Source organism: Schistocerca serialis, chromosome 5 (assembly GCF_023864345.2).
Source record: "Schistocerca serialis cubense isolate TAMUIC-IGC-003099 chromosome 5, iqSchSeri2.2, whole genome shotgun sequence".
Taxonomy (NCBI): domain Eukaryota; kingdom Metazoa; phylum Arthropoda; class Insecta; order Orthoptera; family Acrididae; genus Schistocerca; species Schistocerca serialis.
The window spans coordinates 491,288,274-491,313,508 of NC_064642.1; the positions used below are offsets into that span (position 1 = coordinate 491,288,274).

Below are 25,235 nucleotides of genomic sequence, written 5' to 3' on the forward strand. Positions count from 1 at the left end.
TTTTTGACTTACGTAAAGCATACGACATGACCTGGCAACATCATATCCTTGCCACATTGTATGAGTGGGGTCTCCGGGACCCGCTCCCGATTTTTATCCAAAAATTTCCTGTCGCTCCATACTTTCTGTGTGCAAGTTGGTGCCTCCCATAGTTCTATCCATATCCAGGAGAATCTGGTCCTGCACGGCTCTGTATTGAGTGTCTCTATTTATAGTGGCCATTAACAGTCTAGTAGCAGCAGTCAGGCCCTCTGTCTCACCTTCTCTGTATGCAGATGAATTCTGAATTTCGTACTGCTGCTGCAGTACTGGTGTTGCTGATCAGCACCTACAGGGAGCCATCCACAGGGCGCAGTCATGGGCTCTAGCCCACGGTTTCCAGTTTTCAGCCGCAAAGTCGTGTGTCATGCACTTCTGTCAGCGCCGTACCATTCATCTGTACCCAGAATCTTACCTTCATGATGATCCACTCACTGTAGTGGAGACATATAAATCTTAGGAGTGGTTTTTGATGCTCGATTGACGTGGCTTCCTGATCTTCATCAGCTTAAGTGCAAGTGCTGGCAGCACCTCAATGCCCTCCGTTGCCTGAGCAACACCGATTGGGGTGCAGATTGCTCTATGCTGCTGCAGCTCTACAGAGCCCTTGTCCAATCCCAAATTGACTATGGGAGTGTGATTTATGGTTCGGCAGTGCCCTCAGCAATGCATTTACTCGACTCTGTGCACCATTGCAGGGTTCGACTAGCGACAGGAGCTTTTAGGATGAGTCCGGTGACCAGCGTACTGGTGGAGGCTGAGGTCCCTCCATTGCAGGTCAGACATGCACAACTGCTCACTAGTTACACTGCACACATTCGTAGTTCTCTTGAGCATCCGAATTACCGTTTCCTTTTCCCGCCCATGATGGTCCATATCCTGCATCGACAGCCCAGGTCAGGGCTAACAATAGCGGTTCGTGTGCGGTCCCTTCTTTCCGAACTGGAGTCCTTCCCTTTACCACCTCTACTTACTGTCCGTTCACGTACGCCTCCATGGTGTACGCCTCGGCCGCAGCTTTGTCTGGACCTTTTGCATGGCCGTAAGGACTGCATTAACCCTGCCACTCTCCTCTGTCATGTCCTTTCGATTCGTGATGTGTTCCGGGGTTCTGATGTGGTTTACACCGACGGCTCAATGGCTGATGGTTACGTAGGCTTTGCTTATGTTCATAGAGGACATATTGAACAGCACTCCTCACCAGATGCCTGCAGTGTGTCACTGCAGAGATGGCAGCCATATCTCGTGCTCTTGAGCACATCCACTCATGTCCTGGTGAGTCATTTCTCCTGTGTACCGACTCATTGAGCAGCCTACAAGCTATCGACCAATGGTACCCTTGCCACCCTCTAGTAGTATCCATCCAGAAGTCCATCTATGCCCTGGAACGGTCCCATTGCTCAGTGGTGTTTGTGTGGACGCCAGGTCACATTGGAATCCCAGGCAATGAACTTGTCGATAGGCCTGCCAAACAGGTGATGCGGAAATCGCTTCTGGAGATGGGCATCTCTGAAGCTGACTTGCGTTCTGTCGTATGCTGCAGGGTTTTCAGGCTTTGGGAGAGTGAATGGCATAACAGTATGCACAACAAGCTGCATGTCATTAAGGAGACGACGAATGTGTGGAGGTCTTCCATGCAGTCCTCTCGCAGGGAATCAGTTGTCCTCTGCCGGCTCCACATTGGCCATACAAGGCTAATGCATGGTTACCTACTCCATCGCAAAGACCCACCTCTCTGTTGCTGTGGCTCCCAAATGACAGTTGTCCCCCTCTTGCTGGACTGCCCACTTTTAACTGCTCTTCGGCGGGCTTATAACTGTTCCACCTATCTACCTTCGGTGTTGGGCGATGGTGCCTCAGCAGCAGCTTTAGTTTTACATCTTATCCGTGGTTTTTATACTTCTATGTAGGTTTTAGCGCATGTCCTTTGTCCCTCTGTGCCCTCCATCCTAGTGCTTTTAGGGTGGAAGTTTTAATGTGTTGTAGAATGGCTGGCTTTTCCTTTTTATTTTCATGGTCGGCCAGCCACTATAAATTGCTTTCTTGTTTTACTCTCTTCTGTTTCAAGCGTCTCTCTGTTGTTTCCTTGTCCTCTTTTGTTCTTTCATTCTTGTGGTTTTTCCTTTCTTTCTGTTTTGTGTTATATGTCTTGTCTGTTTTATTCTCACAGTTGCGGCATTTTTTTATTAGGAACAAGGGACTGATGACCTCATAGTTTGGTCCCCCCCCCCCCTCTCTTTTAAACCAACCAACCAACCAGATATAGGGTCATGTGTTTGTGAGATGTGTTTCCGTGAATGAATTTGTGTGTGTTTCTCTTTCCTGATGAAGTCTTTTGCTGAAAGTTTAATGGGTAACAGTCTACAACTCAATTTGTCATCTTTATGATGGGTAGCAATCTATCCTTTCCATAGTTATTGATATTCCAACCTATACTTCCCATTATTTAACATTTGCATTAAATTTTGTAAGCTTTTTAAAATATTTCTCTTTGGGTAAAGAAAGTGTCTATTATAGATAGCTGCAAAACATGTTGCTGTGAAACTCACACTGGTAGTAAAGTTCTTCTGCCAGCAGTTGCTAATCAGTTTACGAGACACTTTGTAGGTGATAATCTTAAATATGACATTAAATATATTTTCACTGCTTAAAAAAGAAGGGTATATGGTTATTACTCTCCTCGATAGGGACAACAGGAACAAGACCCTTTCCAAAGAAAGTAAAAGATAGCAACTAGGAAAAGTAAAGAGTAAAATTTCCAGGTGCTAAGGAAGGAAGTAAATCAGGTACTGAAAAAATTTTGCTTGATGTCAAATACATCATTCTTTTTGTAGTGTGATCTGTCAGTCTGCAATGTGTTTAACACACAGATTTACATGTTTTCATGTCCAACTATTGTGAATGGATCACATAAATATGTGTTTCTGTTCTCTACGCGCTTTTTGAGACCTCTTGGTCATGCCAGTAACATATATGAACTAGAGGGTTCAGTGCAGTGAGCAAAGTATGAATTTATTTTAATCTTTCATTTCACCGCCAACAATCAGTACCAAGAAATAGTCAGTACTGTGGTTGTTGCATTATGCGGTAAGATTTGATATAAAGTGAGATTCTTGCTGAACTGTTTGCAGACATTTGTTCTGATCTTCCAAGTGATTCAGATGATGTTACTGAAGGTGGTAGTGGGAGAAAACAACAGGGATATAATCAGCCAAAGTGAGATAACTGTCAATGTTTAGACGACGAAGCTTCTGATACTGAAAGTCATGTGGAGGACAAGATAATTATTTTAGAAATATTTAAAGGAATTCCAGATGTAAAAGTCCTTCCCAATGAGATCAGAAGTGTTATAGGCACTGTGGAATTATTTCTACTGGATGAATTGTTCAATCAGATATTGACACAGTCAAACTTGTATTACAAACAAAACAAAAACTATTTTACACAATCTCCCAAGTCTCCCCAATTTACGAATGTCACCTGTTGAACTGAAAAGATTTCTAGGCATGATTATCTTGATGGGACACATAAAAAAAGATTATTTGGAGGACTATTGGTCAACAGATCCTGTAATAGAGACACTGATTTTTGACAAGCTAATGAGCAGAAAGCGATTTGAGCAGATATGGAAATCATTGCATTTCAAGGACAATTCCTTACAAAACAGTCAGGAAAACAGTGACTACAAAATTGAATCTGTACTAAAGTATCTCCTAAATAAATTTCAGACCGTGTACAGTCCTGAACAGGGCTTTCTCTTGATGAAGCAGTGATACCATGGAGAGGGCGGCTTCATTTCCAGACTTATAATTCTGGAAAACTTATCTTATATTGTTTGTTTATTCGTTTAGTTTGTGAAATTGTAAGTGGATATATCTCCAATCTAGAAATATACACTGGGGATGGAAGAAAGCTTCAAGACACTATTAACTCTTGACTTTCATTCACCTTGGCATGTGGCACCACATTTATCAAGACAATTATTACAACAATACAGCTATTGCCAAAACACTTATAGAAAGGAAAACAGGAGTTTGTGCTAGACTATGAATCAATAAAGGTCTCCCTCAGTGGCTACAAACAGAAAACAAATCTTTAAAGAAAGATGACATACATTTGGAAGACAAAGTGACTTTTTGCTGCAGGTATGGGAAGATAAAAGAGAGGTGAGAATGATAATAACAGTTCGCAATGTGTCCATAATTGTGACAGGAAAAAAAAATTGACAAGGGTAAATCATACAGAAACCAAAATGTATTGTGATGTACAATAAATTTATGAAAGGTGTGGTCAGAGCTGATCAATATCTTTTGTGTTGTGGGATAATGCGTGAAACCAATAAATGAACAAAGAAAGTAGTTTAGTTTATAATAAATTGTGCTTCATTTAATGCATACGAAATGTACAGAAACCTAAATCCAGATGTACACAAAAAATATAAAACGTTTCTAAAAGAAGTTGTAAGAGCCTGGACAAGTGATCAACCAGTTGGTGCAGCAAATTGAAGCAATCTGACCTACAAAATGAGCACCTGCTAAGGATCCACCTGGTTGATTGTCAGGGGACATGAAAGGACATACTATTCTGACTACTGTGGAAAAAAGAAAGCCGGCCGCTGTGGCCAAGCAGTTCTAGACGCTTCAGTCCGGAACAGCGTGACTGCTACGATCGCAGGCTCGAATCCTGCCTCGGTCATGGATGTGTGTGATGTCCTTAGAGTTAGTTAGGTTTAAGTAGTTCTAAGTTCTAGGGGACTGATGACCTCAGATGTTAATTCCCATAATGCTCAGAGCCATTTTTGAAAAAAGAAATATCCAGCTCGACCTTGTAGAGTTCGCGCAGTGCATCGTAAAATAAGTGAAACAAGATACTACTGCCAATTCTGTGAAGTACCATTGCATAAAGGTGTGTGTTTCCAGAGATATCACACCTTTGAGAATGTTAGAACATTAGACAAACATGTCTGCCAATTTTTGTCGGCAGCAGACAGCGATAAGTGCAGCTACATTCAAATGAGGAAGGCGCACTCATTTTGAATGCATCTTACAAAAATTGTCAGGAACTGCAACAAAAATTATGGTGTGGCATCTGGTATGCTATGTATTATTAAACTCTGTTATTTGAAGGGAATCTTATGGCTTTTACATCAGATAAGAATTAATTATTGGCTTTAGTTCTTTAATATCATCTTTATTGTTATTTTGTATATGATGACAAAAGTACGATGTGATATGTACCTAACTGTAAAAGTAAGATACCATGTTCAGTGTTTTAAAATAGTTGTATAATTTTATTGAGTGATCCCTCTATTTCATTGAGTAGCATCAGTGATAAACAACTAGCTTCAAAGGTAGTTATATGTACTTAAATATTTGACATGCATAAACAAGTTTACAGACGGTTGTTGTTCCCTTTGATGACCTTCAATTCGGTAATAAGGGGAACAAATAACACAAGGCACCATATGTTCTACAGTGTTTTTGGGTTCACGGAAGCAAATGGAGATGTTGGTTGTGAATGTTTGCAAAAACAATACATTTTTGCTTCTCACTCACATTTTTCTTATGTGTTATTTTTATCAAAAGAAATTTGGCTAAATGAAAGTTCCAGAACTACAATTGTACATAAAAATAGATTTTTTTTTAGTGCATGGACAACTTAAGACAAAAAATTATGGAAAATATAGATTGCTACTCATTGTAAAGAAGACACATTGAGTTGCTGACAGGTGCAACGAAAAGACTTATGCGTTAACCTTCCAGTCAAAGCCTTCATTGGAAGAGAAAAACTCACACACATTCAAACAAGCAAGCAACCTCACACACATGACTGCTCTATCTCTGGCTGCTCAAGTCAGACTGAGACTGAAATGTGTCACACAAGAGCAACAATCCATAGTGGAGTGGAGAAGGAGGAGAGATAGTGGGGTATGGTTGTGGGAAGATCTAACAATGGTGCCTAATAGAGCATGCAGGGACTAGAGGGGACAGGCAAGGCTACCAGGTACAGCATTGAGAGACTGTGAGAGAGGGAGGGAAGGGGAAAGGGGGAGCAGAAAGGAGAGAGCAGAGAAGGGGGACTGATTGATGGTTGCTTTGGCAGAGAGCAGTGCAGAATGAGAGTGAGTTGAGAAGAGGTGATAGGACAGAGGGGGCAGAAACCTTTAGGTGAACGTTGTGGAGACAAGGTTACTGTAGGTTAAGGCCAGGATGATTTTGGTAGTGGGGAATGTGTTGTAAAGATAAATCCCACTTGCGCAGTTCGGAAAATCTGCTGTTGGAAGGGAGGAGATGGCCGGATTGTGAAGAAGCCATTGCAATGAATCCTGATATGTTCAGCTGCATGTTGTGCAAGAGAGTGTTCTACTTTGCTCTTGGCCACAGTTTGGCAGTGGGCATTTGTCCTGTCACATAGCTGGTTGGTAGTCATACCGATATAAAAATCTAGCCAATGATTGCAGTAGAGCTGGTACACAACAGGCCTGCTTTCACAGTAGCCTTGCCACCTGTCTGCCAGGATGAATGGCCACTCCAAACTGTGACAAAGACCAAAGTATATCACCCTTTTGCACAACAAGAAGCGGAACACAACATGCTTGATTTCAAGGGCTGCTTCACATTCCGGGCCATATGGATCATACCCTTCACCACCAGCTTTCCTGAACTACATAGATTACAACATATTCTCCGCTCCTGACATCTTCCCTCAACCTACAGTAACCTACCGTCTCCACACCCTCCACCCAACAGTTTCTGGCCCCTTTATTCTATCACCTCCTCCCAGTTCATGTCCCCTCACCCTCATTCTGCACTGCTCTTTGTCAAAGCAACCACCAGTCTTTCCACTTTCTCTGGTCTTCTCCTTTCTGCTCCCCCTTTTCCCCTTCCCTCCCTTCCTCATAGCCTCCTTATGCTGCACCTGGTAGCCTTGTTTGCCCCCTCTAGTCCCTGCATAGTCCGCCAGACGCCAAACACCACTGTTTCCTCTTCCCGCACCCATACCCTATTACTCTATTATCCCTCCCTCTTCCCCGCTCCACTACGGATTGTTGCTCCTGTTCGAAACATTTCAGTTTCGGTCTAGCCTGAGCAATGAGAGAGAGCAGTCATGTATATGAGATTGCTTGCTTGTGCGAATGCATGTGTTGCCCCCCCCCCCCCCCCCCCTCCCCTTTATTTTTTTCCCTGAAGAAAGCTTTGGTCAAAAGCGCTTAATATGTTAGTCTTTTCATAGCACCTGTTTGCAACCTAATGTGTCATCTTTATGGCTAGTAGCACTCTGTCATTTCCATAATTGTTGGTATTCTGATCTGAACTTTCCATTGTTCGATAACTTGTAGATGATGCATTTAAACAGGTGTCATCTTCTACTACAACTATATCAGGAAATGAGCAACTGTTACTGTACCAAGGAGACATACTGAAGCCTCATGCACAGTTCAGAAATATACAAGATCCTAAAAGTGGGTGTAGTGGTAAGTAAATTAATTAATTTCTGTATGCTTCTCTGATAGATAATTATAATAATGATGATGATAATAATAAAAATAATTACTACTTTACTCAACATCGAATGACACAAAGATCGTTTTTCTGAATTTGTTATTTCATAACTTTTTTTATGTTACTACATTTTGCAGGATACTGTGATATGTCAAGGCAGGTTTACACATCAAATGGTTTATATGAGAGACTTGATTTGAGGGTAGAAAAGTTTCAGCTTGGCAACAAAGACTTTTCTTTGTTATTTATTTTAGATGTGAATGAAATAAAACTGTATTTGCAATTATTATATTAAATAATACTAATTACTTATATGAAACCTGTATGAAAATTTCTGTATTCTGTGCAAAACTGAGACACTCGTCTTGTGAGTAGTATGGACTGGCAATCAATACTCTTTTTAGGCTGACTTTAAAATTTACAGTGGGGAGAGATGTGGCTGAGCTGGGCAATTCATTGAGAAGTGTCAGTCGTGGATACAGTACGTTTCTGTAATATAATGCAATTCTGTCACTTATGAGATGAAACTGGTCTTTATTTCTAGTCTGATATTTTGTGTTACATGAATGTGTGGTGTCTATTCTTTCAGATGTGTCTGAAAGAACAGACACCATGCAGAATCCGCAGCTGTTATACATGATATGTAAATTGAAGGTAGAGAAAGGAAGAAAGGAAAGGAATGGGAGGGGACGACTGTTGTCAGCTGCATCAGGACATTACGCAGAATCAGTGGTGATGAGGGAAAATGTGTACCAGACCGGCATTCGAACCCAGGATCTTCTGCTTTTTTAGGCCAGTGCGTTAACCACTGCGCCATCTGGGACACAGTATTATCGCAACTGTGCAGAGTATCTCGGTACACCTCATGACCGATCCACATTCCCATCGAGTTCCCAGGGACTATGGATAGCTGGCACTCGATGGGAATGTGGCTCGGCCGTGACGTGTTCCGAGATAGTCTACGCAGTTGTTGCAATATTGTTGTGCCCCGGATGGTACAGTGGTTAATGCACGTGCCTAGTAAGCAGGAGAGCCCAGGTTCAAATCCCAATCCAGTTCACATTTTCAGTTGTCACTACTGATTCCATGTAATGTCCAGATGCAGCTGACAGCACTTCCATTTTTCCCGTCTCGACCTTTACTTTACACATAATGATATTTTGGAGGTAAGAGTTTACACTTTGTGTTCAGGCCAACGTGATTGATTTAAAAATATAAATGTGCATAATATAAATGTGCATAAATGTGCAAGCTTTAGGAAATAATGTGACATGAGTCTCTTGATTATGTACCACAAGTTATTCTAATACCCTTTTTCCACAAATTTAAAAATGTGTAAAGGTGTGGCATCCCATACTACTGTTCCATAGTTCATTCTGGTAGACACCACTGCATGATAATCAGTCCGTAATACAAGGGTATCATTGCAGTAGTTTCTAAGAGTATTTATCACTAATATATTTTTATCCAGTTTGCTTGGCAAGAGTGAATCCCAGTGAAGTTATTTCGTATTGTTATTTGCAGGAGTTTTATCTAGTTTTCTTTGAGAGCAATAATAGTTTCAATGCAGAATTGCATTTCAGAATCTGTCTGTATGTTGTTGTTGTTGTTGTGGTCTTCAGTCCTGAGACTGATTTGATGCAGCTCTCCATGCTACTCTATCCTGTGCAAGCTTCTTCAACTCCCAGTACCTACTGCAACCTACATCCTTCTGAATCTCCTTAGTGTATTCATCTCTTGGTCTCCCCCTACGATTTTTACTCTCCACGCTGCCCTCCAATACTAAATTGGTGATCCCTTGATGCCTCAGAACATGTCCTACCAACCGATCCCTTCTTCTGGTCAAGTTGTGCCACAAACTTCTCTTCTCCCCAATCCTATTCAATACTTCCTCATTAGTTATGTGATTGACACATCTAATCTTCAGCATTCTTCTGTAGCACCACATTTTGAAAGCTTCTATTCTCTTCTTGTCCAAACTATTTACCGTCCATGTTTCACTTCCATACATGGCTACACTCCATACAAATACTTTCAGAAATGACTTCCTGACACTTGAATCTATACTCGATGTTAACAAATTTCTCTTCATCAGAAACGCTTTCCTTGCCATTGCCAGTCTACATTTTATATCCTCTCTACTTCGACCGTCATCAGTTATTTTGCTCCCCAAATAGCAAAACTCATTTACTACTTTAAGTGTCTCATTTCTTAATCTAATTCCCTCAGCATCACCCGACTTAATTCGACTACATTCCATTATCCTCGTTTTGCTTTTGTTGATGTTCATCTTATATCCTCCTTTCAAGACACTGTCCATTCCGTTCAACTGCTCTTCCAGGTCCTTTGCTGTCTCTGACAGAATTACAATGTCATCGGCAAACCTCAAGGTTTTTATTTCTTCTCCATGGATTTTAATACCTAATCCGAATTTTTCTTTTGTTTCCTTTACTGCTTGCTCAATATACAGATTGTCTGTATGTGTGCTGAGTTAAATCCATTACTGCTGTTTTCTTGCTGCTGGTGCTGAGGCGACTTTCATTGCAATAATGAACTATTTTATTTACACCTAAATCTACATCTACATGATTACTCTGCAATTCACATTTAAGTGCTTGGCAGAGGGTTCATTGAACCACAATCATACCGTTCCACTCCCAAACAGCACGGGAAAAACGAACACCTAAACCTTTATGTTCGAGCTCTGATTTCTCTTATTTTATTTTGATGATCATTCCTACCTATGTAGGTTGGGCTCAACAAAATATTTTCGCATTCGGAAGAGAAAGTTGGTGACTGAAATTTCGTAAATAGATCTCACCGCGACGAAAAACGTCTTTGCTTTAATGACTTCCATCCCAACTCGCATATCATATCTGCCACACTCTCTCCCCTGTTACGTGATAATACAAAACGAGCTGCCCTTTTTTGCACCCTTTCGATGTCCTCTGTCAATCCCACCTGGTAAGGATCCCACACCGCACAGCAATATTCTAACAGAGGACGAACAAGTGTAGTGTAAGCTGTCTCTTCAGTGGACTTGTTGCATCTTCTAAGTGTCCTGCCAATGAAACGCAACCTTTGGCTCGCCTTCCCCACAATATTATCTATGTGGTCTTTCCAACTGAAGTTGTTCGTAATTTTAACACCCAGGTACTTAGTTGAATTGACAGCCTTGAGAATTGTACTATTTATCGAATAATTGAATTCCAACAGATTTCTTTTGGAACTCATGTGGATCACCTCACACTTTTCGTTATGTAGCGTCAGCTGCCACCTGCCACACCATACAGCAATCTTTTCTAAATCGCTTTGCAACTGATACTGGTCTCTGGATGACCTTACTAGATGGTAAATTACAGCATCATCTGTGAACAACCTAAGAGAACTACTCAGATTGTCACCCAGGTCATTTATATAGATCAGGAACAGCAGAGGTCCCAGGACGCTTCCCTGGGGAACACCTGATATCACTTCAGTTTTACTCAATGATTTGCCATCTATTACTACGAACTGCAACCATCCTGTCAGGAAATCACGAATCCAGTCGCACGACTGAGACGATACCCCATAGGCCCGCAGCTTGATTAGAAGTCACTTGTGAGGAACGGTGTCAAAAGCTTTCCGGAAATCTAGAAATACGGAATCAACTTGAGATCCCCTGTCGATAGCGGCCATTACTTCGTGCGAATAAAGAGCTAGCAGTGTTGCACAAGAACGATGTTTTCTGAAACCATGCTGATTACGTATCAATAGACCGTTCCCTTCGAGGTGATTCATAATGTTTGAATACAGTATATGCTCCAGAACCCTACTGCAAACCGACATCAATGATATAGGTCTGTAGTTCGATGGATTGCTCCTACTACCCTTCTTAAACACTGGTGCGACCTGCGCAATTTTCCAATCTGTAGGTACAGATCTATCGGTGAGCGAGCAGTTGTATATGATTGCTAAGTAGGGAGCTATTGTATCAGCGTAATCTGAAAGGAACCTAATCGATATACAATCTGGACCTGAAGACTTGCCCGTGTCAAGCGATTTCAGTTGCTTCACAACCCCTGAGATATCTACTTCTAAGAAACTCATGCTAGCAGCTGTTCGTGTTTCAAATTCTGGAATATTCCATTCGTCTTCCCTGGTGAAGGAATTTCAGAAAACTGCGTTCAATAACTCCACTTTAGCGGCACAGTTGTCGGTAACAGTACCATCGGCACTGCTCAGCGAAGGTATTGACTGCGTCTTGCCGCTTGTGCACTTTACATACGACCAGAATTTTTTTCGGATTTTCTACCAAATTTCGAGACAATGTTTCATTGTGGAACCTATTAAAGGCATCTAGCATTGCATAATACTTTTGCACAATATTTCTAATTTGTTGTAATCTGTATGCTTGCACACAATAGATTTATTATTAGCATACAGAATTTCCATTAAATTTCGGGAGCAGTATTTTGTGCCATTTATGTAGATCAAGAAAAGGAATCCCGGTGCGAAGCTATGTGATAAGCCATTTTTCATATCACCAATAATGCTAGACACGTGTGTCATTTCCAGTTTTTAATAGTACATAATGCCTTTTCTTAGGTAAGATTTTATCAGTTCATGAACAATGTGTCTGATGCCTATGTTCCTTCATTTCTCTAAGATTGCTGTTATAATGACACAGTCAAATGCCTTTTCAAGATTAAGGAAAATGCCATTGACATATTCCTTGTTATTTATAGCAATTATTACTTCATCAATAATCAGTGTGGCAGTTACCACAGTTGACTTGTTTTTGATAAAGCTCCTTTGATTTTCAAAGATTAGATTATGTTTGTTTAAAATGTGATAATAAAATTGCACATTACGTTTTCTACAATCTTTGAGAAGACAGGAAAGATAAAAACTGGTCTAAAATTTTTTATTTTCAATCAGTCACCTTCCTTGAAAAGTGTGGTTGCTAAAATGTAAGCCCAGGATGTGTTATTGTGAAGGCCAACAAGATGAGGCATAGAATATTATTGACATACTGCCATGCTGTAAGGATGCCACAGATGCCAACCAAAGATGTCCTGCTACGAAAAGAAATGGTGCTTTAGACTATCACTCCTGGTTGTCGGGCCGTATGGCGGGTGACAGCCATTTTGGTATCCCACCACTGTCGGGGGTGTCTCCAGACATATCTTCGTCCTGGAATCTCATTGTCTTCAGTGATGAGTCTTGTGAAGAAGTTCTGGAGATGCCCCGAACAGCGGTGGGATACCAACCTGACTGTTGCCCGCCATATGGTCTGACAACCAGGAGTGATGGTCTGGGGTGGCATTGCCCTTTGGTTGTCATCTGCAGCACCCTTAGAGCACAGCAGTACGTCAACATGTTCTATAACCTATTTTGTTGCCCTTCATGGCAAGTCATCCTAGGCTTTCATTTCAGCAAGACAATATGTTGTGGATTGGCAAGAGAGCCAACCCACTATAAGAGGAAGCCGAAAGGCACGCGTTTTAGCTCACGCAGGCTGGCGTGAGGTCTGGAACAGGACAAGGAATTTAAACTTTAGCAAAAAAGGACGTAGCTGTTGGAATACTTAACTTTAATCCGTAAATGGTGAACATCGCTCTTGACGGTACATGTTTTACAGCATCAATAGTAACTGGTAATGGCGCTTTGCTGGGTCGTAGCAAATGACGTAGCTGAAGGCTATGCTAACTATCGTCTCAGCAAATGAGAGCGTAATTTGTCAGTGAACCATCGCTAGCAAAGTCGGCTGTACAACTGGGGCGAGTGCTAGGAAGACTCTCTAGACCTGCCGTGTGGCGGCGCTCGGTCTGCAATCACTGATAGTGGCGACACACGGGTCCGACGTATACTAACGGAATGCGGCCGATTTAAAGGCTACCACCTAGCAAGTGTGGTGTCTGGCGGTGACACCACACAATACCCGTCCACTCATGGAAAAGTTTCTAATGCTTTTTTCGTACTTGCCAAAATCTACCTTGTCCTGCAAGCTTGCCGGTTCTCTACCCAGCTGAGAACATTTGGAACATTATGGACAGGGCCATTCAGCCATCTGAAAATTTTGATCATGCCAATTGGACAGAATTTGGCATGATATCCCTCAGGAGGACATACAACAACTCTGTCAATTGTTTGCACATGGTTCAGATGTGGACTGACATGTAATTGACTTTCACAATTTGTGAGCTCTTTCTCTCGAATAAATCAACCAGTTTTTCTGAAATTGTAATCACTTGTTTTACACGTACATTACATCTATGGATTTCTGTCCCATTCAGATAATTCCTTCGTGGTGTGTTGTTGTTGTTTCTGAGTGTATTATGGAAGAAACAATTTGCTGTTTTTAGATTTTTTTGATAATTTTCTTCCTGCCTTAAGCTTTTCTGGTAGGTAGATTGGACATTTTTCTGAGGGAGTGCCCTGCTGATGTGAGGAAATAAGATGAAGGGTAAAAAGCAATAATATTTAAGTCCATGTACTGTGAAGTTAAAATATTTAAAAAGTTGTAATTAATAGTGAAATATGTAATGATCAAATGAAATGTGTCTGTGCTGAAAGCACAATTTTGGAATATTTCTCATTTTTCTTGTGTGTAGCAGTGGCGGAAAAAATCTGGGCTATGTTCATTAGAGACTTTGCAACAAACCACAATGATACTACTACAAAATGTCAAGAGTATATTGCAAATGTCTTAAATAAATATTCTTTCTATTGGTAAATCCAAGAACGATAATTTCAATAACCTTAAATATAATGTTAAGGATAGCATTTCAACATACATGTCCCTTAGCCAAGTGACAGCAGTGAAATAAAAAAGCATTGTAAAGGCACTAAGAAATTCTGAGTCTACTGGATATGAGGGTTCTGCATTGAAAATTTTACAGATCCTTTTCCACTGGATCTAATAGCTTATTAACCAAAGTATGCTGGGCTTATGTTTTAGCAAGATAATGCCCACCCACACACAGCGAGAATTTATACTCCTTGGCTTTGTGCTTTCTGAGCCCTACCTTGAACAGCAAGTTTGACGGATTGTACTTCTTGTGTTTCTTGTATGTTTAAGTTTGTATTAAGATAATTTAGTAGGTTGTGGTGTAATTCAGAAGTTCATTTCAGGAAATAAATTAGTTTCGTGCACTGACTACTTTTTATATCTATTTTTATTTTGTTTACTGTGACATTTGGGCTGTGTAGCCATTTTCAAACAAAATGTTTAAACCATTGCACGCACATTTTGCATTGCAGTAACATGATTTAATGGGTCCACAGCATAGCAAAATAAAAATAAAATGTAAACTAAAACAGCCATTGCAGGAAACTAGCTTCTTTCAAGAAGTTGCAACTAAAATACTGAAAGTTGATTTCAGTTGAAGTTATTGTTTTAATAAAATATTTTCATATTGCATATTTTATTAAATTACATTGTGTATATATTTTGCATGTTGATGTAAGAAAGATCTGGGCTGTTTCTTAACATGAAGCTCTTTTGTTTTTCCAAGAACTAGCTGCAGCATTTCTTCCATTAACATGTGGCCTACATGTTTATTTTTTGTGTGTACTAGTAAATCTTTATAATATTCATGATATTTACTGAATGCTTCTTTCAGTGGAACATTCTCTCTGTTTTCTAACATTTTATGCTGGAATGATATTGACCTTTTCCTTGCATGTACAACTTCATCGTCTATTCAGCTACTTTCTTGCATTTTGTGAATATTTTTCTCTGCTATACTTTTCACTGGATATGTGATATTAAAATAGTAGTAGTTTTTAGCAAAAGTTTTGTAAGTATAACAATTTATTTCAGCTCATGCTGCATTTCCTAACATGTTGAGATTCTTGATGTTATCCTACATTGTTCTCACATGTTGTTTCATTTTATTGGGCCGAGTTTGAGGATAGCTGTAATATAACATAAAGATTTCCTAGAAAAATATCTATACTTGCACATGCAGGCCTGTATACATCCATGATTATTTGTTGCCTTTCCACTCTGTTGTTTATTGCAGAAAGTTCAATGACATTTTGAACACTGGAAGAACTAACTTCTGTGGCACTGTAACTGCTACCACTTTTTGCAAATATTACATCTCTACCCAATTTGATCTCCTTCCTGAACCTTGGGGAAAGTTTCATTGCCAAAGAGTGGTTATTGTGAATTTTTATTCAGGATACCAGTGTTCAGTATGCTCAGTAATAATTAAAACATCTAGTTTATTAATATATGCTATGGTGTACAAATCATTGCCCTTATTTCCTAAGCTTCTAAAGTTTTGGTGGATAATTTTTTATACTTTTATTTATTAATTCATTCATCTATCCATAGACAAATTTCTTTGTATGTATGTCATTTCATATGCATATATGCATTATTTATTGTCACATCCTCTTACCCTCATTGTTTGCTGCCCTCTGCCAACGTACCTGTCCATCTTTCCCCTTCCCTGTCCCTCTCCTCTTCTGCTCTCCTTCTCCATGCCCTCTTCCCATCTCCCTGCCCCATAGCCTCTTAACACTGCACTTAATGGCAGTCATGTCATGCCTCTATCTAGTCCCTGCACGCTCTGTCAGACAGTGCTCTTCTCTCCCCACATCCATGCCATGTTATCCCTTTCCCTTCCCCACCACCTCCAGATTTCTGCTTTTGTTCGTGTGACAGTTGGATGCCAGTCCGAGCTGCTGGTGATTGCAGTTGGGTGCGTGAGGTGTGCTTCATTGTGTGAATGAATATGTGTGTGTGTGTGTGTGTGTGTGTGTGTGTGTGTGTTTCCTTTTCTGAAGAAGGCTTTGGCTGAAAACTAAAAATGTAAGAGTCTTTTTGTTGTGCCTGTCTGCAAGTCAACATATCATCTTAACACACTGTACTTATTCCTTATTTGCTGATATTGCAACCTGGAATTTCCATTGTTTGTTTTATTTATAAAAGAGTACATGCTGTGCTAATTCTTTTTCCAGGTACCCTGATATGTTCACCCCTTTTTAATTGTTGATCAAACTTATAAAGTCATGGTGTACTAGAGTGACTTGAAACTTCACCTCTCACTGCTCATGAGTTGCTTTTGATGCATGGACTTTGTAATATGTCATCCTGCTGTATGGTAGACCCAAAATGTGGTGACTGTGGACGATCACTCCCTGAAGGCAGTCTTTCCGTTGATATGATGTCCGGTTATGCAAAAGTCACAGTGATCAACCCTACTACCTCAACTTTTTCGAAACCAGTTCTTCTACCACCCTTCTCTCTTCTGATTCCCATAGCACTGTCATTGGGAACCAATTCCCACTCCCAACAGGAGGAGCAGCCTCCTCCTCCTCCAGCATCTACTGCTGACAGACCTTCATCTTGGAACCCCTCTGCCCGGAAAACCACATATCAGAGGTCTGATGCCTGTCAGTGACTGAAGGAACTGTGCCCATGGGGTCCCAGGGGTGCTGCCACTTTATCCGTCCCCATGCTTATCATGGATAGGCCCTTGCGAGAATCTCAGCCAGCAAAGACTGTGAAGGAGAAAAAGATTCAGGATAAGCCCCCCCCCCCCCCGCCCCCCCCATGGCGCCAGAGATGCCAGTCGCCCATGTTGTTGGATTATGAACCGTTGTATAACTGATGTGGACCCATTATACAACTGTTACTCAAACAATATTGAGGATATTCAGTCCAATTGTCAATTATGTGATTATTTCCACAACATGCTTTGGAACAACATTATCCCAGTTTCAGATGCTAAAAACAAGGAAACCAGATAAAATAACCCTTCTTATACCAACAGGTATACAAGAATTAGAGTCGTCCTGAGTTGTACCCTACCTTAAAAGAATTTTTAGGCCATTAGACTCTTCACAACTTTAAAAAAAGAAAAAAAATTGCATAAATGCAATTTCAACTCAAACCATATAACAACATCACAAGCCGGTGCATCCACCATTCCTGAAGTACAGTTTCAGACTGAAAGCCACTGCCATCACCTGCCAATGATGACATTTACTTAAAGCCTGTTGCTCAGCATCAATGATACTACTGTCTGTCATAAAGTCTTTGAGAAATGCCTGTCTGTTTCTAACCCATTCTAATGTAAAACTACCTCTACACTGCAATCTGAAGTGAAAAAATATACATAAATCCTATGTCACTAGGTGAAATATGATGGTGGCTGCTTCTTATTGAGGATATCACTGAGCTGTGTCCAGAAATGCCCTTTAGACACTTCAATCCTCTCATTTAAAACACCAGCACACTCCTAGTTCAAGGCACTGTGAATATTTACCTCCTCTAAATTTCATAGCAACCAAATTTTGTCTTCAACATACATCACCTTCATGCTTTCCGTTATATCCCCCAATGAATGACACTCATTCTTGAGATACTTTGCTTCAAGTTCTCTCTATTATGTTACTCTTTAAATCTAACTTTAAAATTCCATCCCATCTGCCCCACATATCTTGCTTCACATTTTACTTCGTACACTCCCAATTTACTCATCCAGTTCTTTGCTGTGTCTGTCTTATGCCTCAGCCTCTGTCCTAATTTGTTGTCAGTCTTTAAAGCAATTCTACCCCCATTTGTGTTAAACAACCTTGTTAATTTATGTGAGATGGTCCCCAATATAGCATGACTTTATATTATTCTGGATTTTTATCGTTTTGCTTCTTACCATGCCTAACTGTTACATCCAAGCGATCAAACCTGCGTAAAAACTGTTTTCCACTGCTGTTTGTCTAAGGGTTTTCATTCCCTCATTCTTGTTTTCTGGACTTAGAGGTATGGAATTTTTAAAAAAATAATTAATTAATGTTTATGAGGGTGGCGTGTGGACTTACCAATAATGGCCCCTGTGAACGAGCTTGTTATTCTTATTCTCAATCCTCAGGTCCAGGTTTTATTTGCCTTATATGCTAAATTACACTGTTCCTGCCTCGACATTTTTTAAACTGTCAGCAATAGTTTTGGTTTCCGCCACTATTTTATGAATGTTGCTCTTTGTTGCTGTTTTTGGTGTAATTTAGCATATAAAAAATTCAAAAGGAATTGTCAGTTGAGAGGGAGAGCAGAGAATCGAAGGTATTAAAACAGGTAAATTGGAAGCTGGAAGAAAGTGATATGTTGGTACTAAAAAGGGATAAGGGGAACACAGCTATTATTATATTGCTCCTGTCTAGAGCCTGTGTGTCGGGAGAATGACTCATGCGTGCATCGTGACAGATGGTCTGAAGCGGGTTCAGTCAAGTACATAGTTCTAATTTTCATCTGCTAGAGGACGGTAGTTCACAGAGACATTCAAGAAACAGGTCAAGAGAATGAGTGATTTTGTGAATTGTTCTGTTTATTGCTTGAAAGCTTTGTTTGTTTATTTATGTTTGTACAGTTTTGTGTATGCTTTTAGTAGTGCGAATGATGGGTGAATGAGGTCTAAAGTAAATATGTAGATCATTTTTCTACTGATGAATGTTGTACGACACGGAATTTTGTATCATAATATCTTAAGTAAGTTTATGGTAAAAGGAAAACTAATTCAAGTGCAAATAAAATTAGTTAATTATGTAAAGTATAAACAAAATATCAGAATGATAAATATTTATGTCTGGAAAAAGTACAGTTCGAAAGTGTGTTATTTGTTAATTGGTTAGTTGTGAAAAGCGTGGACTAATGTGGGAGAATAATGTTTTTCAATTGGCCTTAAAGAACACTGACCAATCAGAATGGAGTATCCTTTGCACGTCTTTTCTCTTGGAGATGTAGAATGTTTACAGCAATCCAAAGCAGTTGGAGCCAGCCTTTCAATGGTATGGTCGTGTGTAGTCTGAGCTCCGAAAGTAGCTATAATTTGCTGGTTTTAGTTGTGCTACTTGCTTCAAAAGTGTTTTAAAGTAAAGACATATTTATTCTAGTGTGTTTTCTAGGAAGTACGGATTTTTTAAGTAATTTTGTGTGTGAGAAAAGACAGTAATTCCATGTGGCATATTGAGCAGATCAGTGACTAAAAACTTGAGTGCATTAGACACTGATAAACTTGATAGTATGGCGAGCATTTTCATTTAAGAACAATCCGTGCTTAGTAGCTATTTAGATTTTGGGAAATACGATACGTGGATGAAAGGGTTTGTGCATGACTGTGTTAAGATGAGCACGGGCTTGGCAGTGAACGGGTACATTTTCAAGGTTCAGAATATACTGAAGCTTTGCCAGTATTTCCACCTCTCATTCAAAATTAAGACCTTATCCCAATTCTTGGAATAGTTGCGTTGTATGTAGCCAGTAGGTTTCTGCTTGGCTTTCCTACCAGCTATCTGCTGCAACAAATTCACAGATCGGTACAGGTAAGGAATGAGAGGAACCATGCTGCCACGAGTAGAAGCTAAATATGACCTTACTAGTAGATTTCAAGCATGGTGAATGGAAGAAGAGGACCTGGAGCAAGATTACTGAAATTATTAAGTGAGATACTTCGAAAATGGTATACTTATAATGAAACCTTTTCAGTTAAAAATGGTAAGGAGGTAGCACAGTTGGTACAAGAAAACAACTTATATGACAGTGCAAGGCTGGCCTCATTAGATGTAGCTAATCTGTATACTTCTGTGCCAGTGGAAGAAATGATAGACATTATAGAAAATAACTGACATGAGCATGGTAAAATATTTGATGTGGAAACAGATGACTTTATAAGGTTATTAAAGTTTATTTTATCTTTCAACTATTTTAAGTTTAGTGGTAAGTTTTATGTGTAGGATAAGGGTTTAGCAATGGGATGTGCATTAGCAGGGCAGATGGCAGATGTACAGAAGATATGTTGATGATATTTTCATAAAATATCAGGGGTCCAAGGAAGAAATAAATGAGTTTGTAAATGACATCAATAATATGCATAAGGACATAGTTTTTACAGTAGAGCATGGAGTTTTAAATTACGTGGACTGAGGATTGAGAATAAGAATAACAAGCTCGAGATAGGAATTTTTAGGAAATCCACATTCGCGGGGGTGGTTATTAGTAAGTCCTCAAGCCAACCCCATAAACATAAATTAGCATTTTTCAAAAATGCAATGCACAGGGCTAATTCCATACCTCAAAGTCTGGAAAACAAGAATGAGGAAATGAAAACCTATAGACAAACAGCAGTAGAAAACGGTTTTGACACGGGTTTGATAGATCGGTTGGCTGTAGCAGTTAGGCATGGTAAGAAGCAAAATGATAAAAATCCAGACACATATAGAGTCATGCTGTATAGGAAGACCATCTCAAATTAATGAGGTTGTTTAACAAGAATGGGGTTAGAATTGTTTTCAAGACCAATAACAAATTCGGACAGAGGCTGACGCATAAGATCGACACAACATTTAACTGGATGAGTAAATTGGGGTGTACGAAGTAAAATGTCAAGATTTTGGAGTGATATATGGGGCAGATGGGGTGGAATTTTAAAGATAGATTTAAAGAGCATAATAATAGAGAGAACGTCTCGTCAGTTGTAGCAAAGCGTCTCAAGAATGAGCATCATTCATTGGGGGATATAACGGAAAGCACGAGGGTGTTACATATTGAAGAGAAAAGGTGGTTGCTATGAAATTTAGAGGTGGTAGAGATTTTATTGTGCCTTGAAAGAGGCATGAACCATGGACATTGCCATTGATAGGGAGGCTTGCGTGCCTCAGCAATACAGATGGCCGTACCGTAGGTGCAACCACAACAGAGGGGTATCTGTTGAGAGGCCAGACAAACGTGTGGTTCCTGAAGAGGGGCAGCAGCCTTTTCAGTAGTTGCAGGGGCAACAGTCTGGATGATAGACTGATCTGGCCTTGCAACACTAACCAAAACGGCCTTGCTGTGCTGGTACTGTGAACGGCTGAAAGCAAGGGGAAACTACAGCCATAATTTTTCCCGAGGGCATGCAGCTTTACTGGGTAAAATATTCCTGAGGTAAAATAGTCCCCCATTCGGATCTCCGGGTGGGAACTACTCAAGAGGACGTCGTTATCAAGTGAAAGAAAACTGGCATTATACGGATCGGAGCATGGAATGTCAGATCCCTTAATTGGGCAGGTAGGTTAGAAAATTTAAAAAGGGAAATGGATAGGTTAAAGTTAGATATTGTGGGAATTAGTGAAGTTTGGTGGCGGGAGGAACAAGACTTCTGGTCAGGTGAATACAGGGTTATAAATACAAAATCAAATAGGGGTAATGCAGGAGTAGGTTTAATAATGAATAAAAAAATAAGAGTGTGGGTAAGCTACTACCAACAGCATAGTGAACGCATTATTGTGGCCAAGATAGACACGAAGACCATGCCTACCACAGTAGTACAAGTTTATATGCCAACTAGCTCTGCAGATGATGAAGAAATTGATGAAATGTATGATGAGATAAAAGAAATTATTCAGGTAGTGAAGGGAGACAAAAATTTAATAGTCATGGGTGACTGGAATTCGAGAGTAGGAAAAGGGAGAGAAGGAAATATAGTGGCTGAATATGGATTGGGGGAGAGAATGAAAGAGGAAGCCGTCTGGTAGAATTTTGCACAGAGCATAACTTAATCATAGCTAACACTTGGTTCAACAATCATGAAAGAAGGTTGTATACATGGAAGAATCCTGGAGAAACTAGGAGGTATCAGATAGATTATATAATGGTAAGACAGAGATTTAGGAACCAGGTTTTAAATTGTAAGACATTTCCAGGTGCAGATGTGGACTCTGACCACAATCTATTGGTTATGAACAGTAGATTAAAACTGAAGAAACTGCAAAAAGGTGGGAATTTAAGGAGATGGGACCTGGATAAACTGACTAAACCAGAGGTTGTACAGAGTTTCAGAGAGAGCATAAGGGAACAATTGACAGGAATGAGGGAAAGAAATACAGTAGAAGAAGAATGGGTAGCTCTGAGGGATGAAGTTGTGAAGGCAGCAGAGGATCAAGTAGGTAAAAAGACGAGGGCTAGTAGAAATCCTTGGGTAACAGAAGAAATATTGAATTTAATTGATGAAATATAAAAACGCAGTAAATGAAGCAGCAAAAGGGAATACAAACGTCTCAAAAATGAGATCGACAGGAAGTGCAAAATGGCTAAGCAGGACAAATGTAAGGATGTAGAGGCTTATCTCACTAGGGATAAAATAGATACTGCCTACAGGAAAATTAAAGAGACCTTTGGAGAAAAGACAGCCACTTGTATGAATGTCAAGTGCTCAGATGGAAACCCAGTTCTAAGCAAAGAAGGGAAAGCAGAAAGGTGGAAGGAGTATATAGAGGGTCTATACAAGGGCGATGTACTTGAGGACAATATTATGGAAATGGAAGCGGATGTAGATGAAGATGAATTGGGAGATATGATATTGCGTGAAGAGTTTGACAGAGCACTGAAAGACCTGAGTCGAAACAAGGCCCCGGGAGTAGACAACATTCCATTGGAATTACTGACGGCCTTGGGAGAGCCAGTCCTGACAAAACTCTACCATCTGGTGGGCAAGATGTATGAAACAGGTGAAATACCCTCAGACTTCAAGAAGAATATAATAATTCCAATCCCAAAGAAAGCAGGGGTTGACAGATGTGAAAATTACCGAACTATCAGTTTAATAAGTCACAGCTGCAAAATACTAACACGAATTCTTTACAGACGAATGGAAGAACTGGTAGAAGCTGACCTCGGCGAAGATCAGTTTGGATTCCGCAGAAATGTTGAAACACATGAGGCAATACTGACCCTGCGACTTATCTTAGAAAATAGATTAAGGAAAGGCAAACCTACATTTCTAGCATTTGTAGACTTAGATAAAGATTTTGACAATGTTGACTGGAATACTCTCTTTCAAATTCTAAAGGTGGCAGGGGTAAAATACAGGGAGCCAAAGGCTATTTACAATTTGCACAGAAACCAAATGACAGCTGTAAGAATAGAGGGGCATGAAAGGGAAGCAGTGGTTGGGAAGGGAGTGAGATAGGGTTGTAGCTGCTCCCCAATGTTATACAATCTGCATATTGAGCAAGCAGTAAAGGAAATGAAAGAAAAGTTCGGAGTAGGTATTAAAATTCATGGAGAAGAAATAAAAACTTTGAGGTTCACCGATGACTTTGTAATTCTGTCAGAGACAGCAAAGGGCTTGTAAGAGAAGTTGAACGGAATTGACAGTGTCTTGAAAGGAGGATATGAGATGAACATCAACAAAAGCAAAGCAAGGATAATGGAATGTAGTCGAATTAAGTCGGGTGATGCTGAGGGAATTAGATTAGGAAATGAGACACTTAAAGTAGTAAAGGAGTTTTGCTATTTGGGGAGCAAAATAACTGATGATGGTCGAAGTGGAGAGGGTATAAAATGTAGACTGGCAATGGCAAGGAAAGCATTTTTGAAGAAGAGAAATTTGTTAACATTGAGTATAGATTTAAATGTCAGGAAGTCGTTTCTGAAAGTATTTGTATGGAGTGTAGCCGTGTATGGAAGTGAAACATGGACAATAAGTAGTTTTGAAGGTTAGATGGGTAGATCACGTAAATAATGAGGAGGTATTGAATAGAATTGGGGAGAAGATGAGTTTGTGGCACAACTTGACAAGAAGAAGGCACCGGTTGCTAGGACATGTTCTGAGGCATCAAGGGATCACAAATTTAGCATTGGAGGGCAGCGTGGAGGGTAAAAATCGTAGAGGGAGACCAAGAGATGAATACACTAAGCAGATTCAGAAGGATGTAGGTTGCAGTAAGTACTGGGGGATGAAGAAGCTGGCAAAGGATAGAGTTGCATGGAGAGCTGCATCAAACCAGTCTCGGGACTGAAGACAACAACAACAACAACAACAACAATGAAAGAGGACTGCGTTGGTGTTTTAACTGAGAGGACAGAAGTGTTTAAAGGGAGTTTCTGCACACAGTTTAGTGATATCCTTAAGAAGCAGCCACCAACATATTTTATCTAGTGATGTGGGATTTATGCATATTGTTTCCATTTAGATTGCAGTGTAGAGTTAGTTTTAAGTTAGAATGGGCTAGGACCAGACAGGAATCTCTAAAAGATTTTATGACAGACATTAGTATCATTGGTGCTGAGCATTAGGCTTTAAGTAAATATTATCATTGGTAGGTGATGGTAGTGGCTTTCAGTCTGCAGTTGTACCTCAGGAACAGTGGATGCACCAGCTTGTGATGTTTTATGGTTTGAGTTGACAATGCACGTATTCAGCTATTTTAGGTGTGATGAGGTCTAATGGCATAAAATTTTTTTAAAGGTACATTATAACACAGGACATCTGTATTCCTTATGTGTGTGTATGTGTAAAGAGGCTTGTTTTATCTGGTTTCCTTGCTTTTAGCACTTGAAAATGGAGTAATTTTGTTTCGAAACATCTTGTGGCAATAATCAAATCATTGACAACTGGGTTGAATATCCTCGATATTGTCTGAACCAATGCTCACTAATGTGGTTTCACTGCCAGTGGTGAAAGATAGTCCTCATGGCACCTGCATGCATAACCTTTTACACTCGTAATATGATCATTCAGTGGAACTGTAGTGGACATTGGAACTTCAACACCTTATTTCCTCCTCTTCTACAATTTGTGTTGCTCTACAAGATTCACACTTCACTGATGACCATTCCCCAATGATCCATGGTTCTTGCACATCCTATCAGAGCCATGCTGACCGTGAGTGGGCATCTGGTGGTATCCGTACACAGGATCGCAGATGTCCTTAGTGTGTCAT

The 25,235-nt window shown here is 40.1% G+C and overlaps 1 protein-coding gene across 2 annotated transcripts in view; it reads left to right on the top strand.

Annotated features, from left to right (window-relative positions):
- The window catches only part of LOC126480784 (uncharacterized), a 351,871-nt gene that overhangs the window by 60,318 nt on the left and 266,318 nt on the right, over window positions 1-25,235 (top strand). For both annotated transcript variants that reach the window (XM_050104096.1, XM_050104095.1), the window contains exon 3: window positions 7,396-7,513. In XM_050104096.1, coding sequence (XP_049960053.1) covers window positions 7,396-7,513 — 118 coding nt within the window. The remainder of the gene's footprint in view (window positions 1-7,395; window positions 7,514-25,235) is intronic.